The sequence below is a fragment of the Limanda limanda genome, chromosome 16 (assembly GCF_963576545.1).
Source record: "Limanda limanda chromosome 16, fLimLim1.1, whole genome shotgun sequence".
NCBI classification, from domain to species: Eukaryota; Metazoa; Chordata; class Actinopteri; order Pleuronectiformes; family Pleuronectidae; genus Limanda; species Limanda limanda.
This window is the reverse complement of record NC_083651.1, coordinates 16,038,168-16,044,461: the sequence shown is the minus strand read 5'-3', so window position 1 is coordinate 16,044,461 and position 6,294 is coordinate 16,038,168. Positions and strand designations below refer to the sequence as shown.

Genomic DNA, 6,294 nt, shown 5'->3' with positions numbered 1-6,294 from the left:
ATAAAGTTACTCAGTCTCATACGACGTTTAGGATTTCACTGCAATGTTTTCCTCGGCGCATTTATCTGGAAATGTCCTGTTTTCACCCTCAATTTGCAGATCACTGTTGGTGAGACAGTGCTGCGTGTATTTTTGTTAAGGGCCCGAGGGCTTTCAACGTGAAGTATAGTGAGGGGCTTCAGACTGAGAAGCCGACCACAAAGCTGATTTTACCCCCCAATAACAATAAACCGAGTCGCCTTACAGCTTCTTCCACATTGTGTGTGTGTGTGTGTGTGGGAGAGAGAGAGTGTGTGTGTGTGTGTGTGACCTTCAAGCTCAAAGCAGTGAAGGATCTGCGTCTTTGGCCACAGTTAAACTGAGCTACAATTAGAACAGCGAGCGACCTTGTGGTCACTGATTCAGGCTTGTGAAAACTATGAAGTTATTTGGTTTCAATTTCACTGTTTTTCTGCCTATTTCTGTAGTTTAAAAAAAAGAATTAGAATGGTAATTAAATCATACTCACTCGTTCAATACCATTGGTCGAAGATATGAGGTTTATCCGTTCACCAGAAGTTTTGCCTCCTTTTATCCTTTGCAGAGAGGCCTAAACGCTGCAGGCATGGCTGCTTGGCGCAATAAACAGATTTGGGCGCAGCGGCTTGTTGGTGAATTCTTGTTGGACATCACCTGGACCACAGACGGTCAAAGCTGTATAATTTTTTTTTCTGGACTTGGCCGTGGTGTGCTCAGTGAGTCATTCTTGCAGTTGACTTTGTTTATACGTTTAAGTGAGATCCCAAATCAACTGCTATGCCTTTGCAAGACCACAGCGTGCATTGTTGGATTTGGATACGTCCAGACACGCTTACATCTGAATTCAACGATAAGGGGCAAGCAACGAAAATAAAATCGATGCAACAAATGTCTTAGCATTCCAATGCAAAAGCTGGAGGCACATGTGGGCGAGTGCATGCTGTACAATAGAATATGTCAGAATGCGTAATGGCACAGCAGTTGTTTAGTATTGAGTTTATTGTGCATGAGCTTTCTTTGGCACCGTGCTTAAAACTTCAAAAATAAAATAAATAGCAACCATCCTATATGGCCTCAAAATATAAATTCTGAATTCAAATGCAGGGGGTGAATCGATTACGAGAGCTCCTTGTCCTCCTTGTGACAATGAATCATTACTGTACATTACATTTCATTTAGCTGACGCTTTTATCCAGAGCAGCTTACAATAAGTGCATTCAACCATAATGGTACAAACCCAGAACAGCAAGAATCATGTGAGTACAATTAGCTTCAAAAAAGACAAACTACAAGTGCTACATGTAAATGCAATATAAGTGCAACTAACTTTTATTATTTTTTTTAATTTTATTTAAACACCAGAGTAGATTTTATTACACATCTTCTAAACCAAGGTGAAGTCAGAAGAGACGTGTTCATCTATTATTGTACTATTCGAATGTTTCTTTCGTTCGTGTGTATTTAACTGTCCCCCAACCATCACGGTGCTGGGTGCATTATATGCAATGAACCCTAAAGTGTATTTGCATAAAAACTGACTTAATGAGTCGCTCGTGAATCACACACACGTACACACAGTTCTGCAGTATACTGTGTTGCCGTGTAGCAGCGGGGCACACACACACACACACACACACACACACACACACACACACACACACACACACACACACACACACACACATTGGCCTTGGTGCCCTTCTCCAGCTTTGCATCTTGTCGGGAGGTCAACTCCAATGTTTGCAGCCGAACTGTTGCAGCAAACAAACATGCCACCTCCCCAAAAGTGCGCCACTATAGCGGAATGCGCCGGTGAGGCTGTCATTACATGTCATTACAGGATGGAGAGGCTGCTGCTGCGAAGCTTTAAATCAAATATTCCAGCAGTGGTTCACAAATTTTCTTTTTTTCTTCCCTGAGCTATAGGGCAGGAAGGCAGGAGAGGAGTTTCCTCTGCAGCCAGGGAGCCAATGAAGTCTCTCGCAGGCGCTCACATGAGTTTCTCCGGACAGGTTTTAATGACTGATATTATGTATGGTAATTTCTCAGCTGGATCACATGACACAATTACCTCAAGAATCGATCAAGATGTATTGCAGGTCTGCCTACGTTTCCGATTTCTTCTCCCTGGCGGGGTCTTTCCACGCGCCCGCGGTGCTATAGATGGACAAAGTTTAGCACAGCCGAGCTGCCAATTCCTCTCCTCCCTTTTTGCACAGAGGGAAAGGGAAGCAGAGATATGACGGAATACGATGATCGCAGCTGTGCGTCAAATATGTATTTACCGAGCTGCACTTATTACGTTTCGACGCCCGATTTCACATCAGTCTCGTCGTTTCTACCGCAGACCACTTCGTGCCAGGTTAATTTCCCCTATTCCCCCAACATATCCCAGGTCCAACCTGTTCGAGAGGTCGCTTTCAGGGATTATGGACTGGACCATCCCAGCAAATGGCACTACAGGGGCAATTACTCGTCGTACTACTCAGCGGACGAGATAATGCACCGGGACTTGATCCAGTCCTCGGGCAGCAGGGCGGAAGTGATCTTCAAAAACGAGTCCTTGTACGGCCACCACGGAGGGACCAGCTCGCCGTGCAATTTCTTCACCGGCGTCGGCCGCACCGGGGTGCTCCCCCAGGCGTTCGACCAGTTCCTGGACACCCCGAACTCGGACAAGCTCGGCGCGGAGCTCCCCAAACAAAAGACCGACTCGGCTGCGCCCGGGGAGGAGGCGAGCAACAACAACGACGACGACAGCGAGTCTCTGACCAAACTCGAGGGGGACAAAGCGGACCCGAGCGGGAGCGTGGACGAGGACTCATCCTCCAACTGCGGCGACAAGAGCAGCCAACAGAGTAAGTCGCCTTTTTCCTCTTTTCTTTTGTCCTACAAGGTGTTCACTCGGGGACAATAGCAGGGTCTGCACCGCGCTGTGCGTCCTCCGCTGTGGCCGTGCACCGTTATGTGGCTCCTTTATAAGCATGCAAACGCTTTTTATATCCCAATAAGATCTACTTTACGCTTGTAAAGGTATTTACTGTGGGAAACGGTCAAGTATCCGTGGTTTAAAGGTTACCTGGCGTCTTGTAACAATAAGGGGTTGGTGGAATTGATTTTTATTGGCAGAGAACTGCAAATAAAATATGCATCTTTTTATTAAAGTTAATATAATTGTCTTATAGGCAGCGTTGTGCAGATATTGCCATATTTAAAGGGGAATAAATCTCCAAACAACGTATGTGTAAAATCCAGTGCAATATAAGTTCATTTTGATGCTAATTTCTCTAGTGGTGGTGTGTGTAGCCTGTGTGTGTGTGTGCGTGTGTGTGAGTGTGTGCAGAGGAACAGAGGGGCCTTTTTGTGCACCATTTGGTGTATAACTATATCTGCAAACATGTTAAGTGGACTTTAGTTCCCATTTTACAACATTTTATGACATTCAACAATGTTCTCATGTTGTTTCTTGCTACTTTTCCTGCAGGTTCATCGACCAAGTCGAGGAAGAAGAGGTGCCCTTACACCAAATACCAGATCCGAGAACTTGAACGAGAGTTTTTCTTCAACGTGTACATTAACAAGGAGAAGCGGCTGCAACTGTCCAGGATGTTAAACCTGTCGGATCGACAGGTGAAGATCTGGTTTCAGAACAGACGCATGAAGGAGAAAAAGCTCAACCGCGACCGCCTACAGTATTTCACCGGGAATCCTTTATTCTGATGCATCTGACCCACACACACTCACACTCACTCACACACTCGCACACTCACACACACACACACACACACACACACACACACACTCACACACACACCTACATTTTTCAAGGACTGCTCTCCTCTGTACATATGAACCCTGATCATCCTTTTTTTATTCCACAAAATTCTGGCATTTAAAGAAAAAATATCCAACAAGATGCCATCTTTTTTATGTTTCTTCTTTTTGCATTACAATCCTATATAAGCCATTTATTTATTTGTGTTCCTATATATTTTTTTCGCGTTACTGGCAATTGAATATCACCGCAAAGCGCGAGCTGTGCTTTGAAATAATTTATATAAACCCTATAATATGTAGCCTCCTTCCTTGTGTACTGTATGTGCATTTATAAAGACGCATGTAATGTACGTTGTGGTGTGAAATAAAGTAGACACGAAAAAAAAAAGACACAAACATGTTTCATCATATAGTCACGAAACCTATCACATGATCCATATATGTGAGATTATATAGAGGGAGTCTTCAGGCCTGTTTGGTCCAGTTATTTCCTTCTCTTTCAAACACTAGATTGTTTACTAAACCTTGAACCGTCTAGACAGTATAATAAAAGGAGCTGTAAATGTCTAAATAGGGGGCTATTGGACTTTGGTGTCCCAACCCCCCGACCACAAGAGGACTGTGTTTTTCTTCACCTCCTTGTCCCAAAAGTAATTTCACTCCAAGCTGCAGATTCTTTGGAGAATTCAAGAGATAAGCTATCTGCGCATCTCGCCCGAATGTGGCGCATTCTGGCCTCCATGGGAGGGGAATTGAAACGTAGCAGTGGGCACATTGAAGATATTCTGTTAAGGATCGCCATTTGGAAAAAAGATAAGTACATTTATTCGAGTGTGAATCTGCTTGTGTGTTTTACAAAATGGACGAAATGTGGATTTTGACGCAGAGGATGAAGGGGAAAGGCGCGTTTTCCTCTTTTTCTTTTATTAATGCAGGTGACGCCGCTTCACAATAAGAGCCTGTGGTGGTTGTAGGGGACTCATCTCAACGCAATATCTCAGCAGGGTATATTTCTGTGATCACTAAGCACTGTACAAATGTGTTCTCATGATGCCACCAGCTAATTTCCACTCCAGCAACAATTGGACCTCACCCACTTTCCTTGTTTCAGCGAGCTTTATAAAAACAACAACGGAGTGGGAATATTGCTTATTTCATTTATTAGTTTCTCCCCAAAAGGCTGTTGGAGAACTGAGGTTTCATTACGCGTTTAATTGGCTTGTCATCATGTCCCAGAGTGAAACTGCATTACCAACTGTGTGGAGGATCTCGTTCTGATTCTCTCTGTATCCACATGAGGGCAGACTTGCCACTTTGGCTCGGAGTGGAAATGCAGAGTTCAGCCAAATTGAACACCGAACACCCTGCACGAAATCCAGGAGCAAACCGCCCAATGCAGGTTTTATTTAGATTTATTTGTATTCTAACTGCACCCACGAGCCATGAAAATTATGTTTTTGCAGCATAAGTATCTTAATTTTGTGGTTAAAAGTCCCCTGGTTTGATATCCAACTGTTAAAGGGTCTATTTTCTGTGGAGCTTTGAGAGCATATACTGCTAATTGTAGCTCAGATTATTTCCCCACTCAGTTTAACTGGTGCAAACGCTACGTGGCGTCTCCCGCACATGGCAACTACATGTGCAAGTCATGTTCAAGTGTTAAGGAAGAACAATGTAAACAAAAGAAATATCATTCTTCTCGTGTCTTTGTCCTCTGAGCCTCACACACTTCGATCTGTACCTGAAGGCCGCTCAGTCCCACAGGCCACACACATCTGTGGGCTCCACATATTATGGTACTCCGGGTGGAAATGAATTATACATCTGTGCTTGGTTTGGTTTTTTATTTTAATTCACGTTGCAGCTATATAAATCTGTTTAAACTGCCTTTTTGTCTGCGTCTGTAGTTTCTGTTTCCAAAGCTCCTCCGTAGGAACCTTGTTGTGTTTTTCTTGCTTTTTTTATTTCCACCCTTCTTTGTTGTATCCTTTGTTAAACATCAGTATATGTCTTTGCAATTTATCATAATTTGTATTATTATTATTGCTAATAGTTGATTATAGACGAATAATATACTCCCATATTTTATATTTTTTTACTGCGTCACTTGATGTACGAAATCCCAATGTTATCTCTGAAGAAATTGTCATTATATGAAACATGATAATTAAAGCAATATTATGTCCGTGTCATCAGAAGTCTCACTTCCATGTTTTCTTTTCCTCCATTTAAAATACCCGAATACATGAAAGTCAATATGAGGGAAACACATTTTCTAAAGCTTCATTTTAATGATTAGAATTAAGACAGTTTAATAGGCCTGAGTTTTCTTCGTGTATTCTGCGATGTCGTCGATTTACACATGTTTATTTAGAACCAACTTTTCATACCCAACACGATAAGACGATACCTACACATCTCAAACGCGTAAGATTATTTCCAACTTGTCTCAAGGCCAGATATCTAATTATTTCAAGGTACTATTTTCTATTTTTGTAA

The 6,294-nt window shown here is 42.8% G+C and overlaps 1 protein-coding gene across 1 annotated transcript; it reads left to right on the top strand.

Annotated features, from left to right (window-relative positions):
- The first annotated feature begins 2,048 nt into the window (after positions 1-2,048).
- hoxd11a (homeobox D11a) lies at positions 2,049-3,738 on the top strand. The gene is given in 3 exon segments (XM_061088919.1): positions 2,049-2,228; positions 2,231-2,876; positions 3,503-3,738. Coding segments are annotated over 3 exon segments (1,062 nt in total).
- The last annotated feature ends 2,556 nt before the right edge of the window (positions 3,739-6,294 follow it).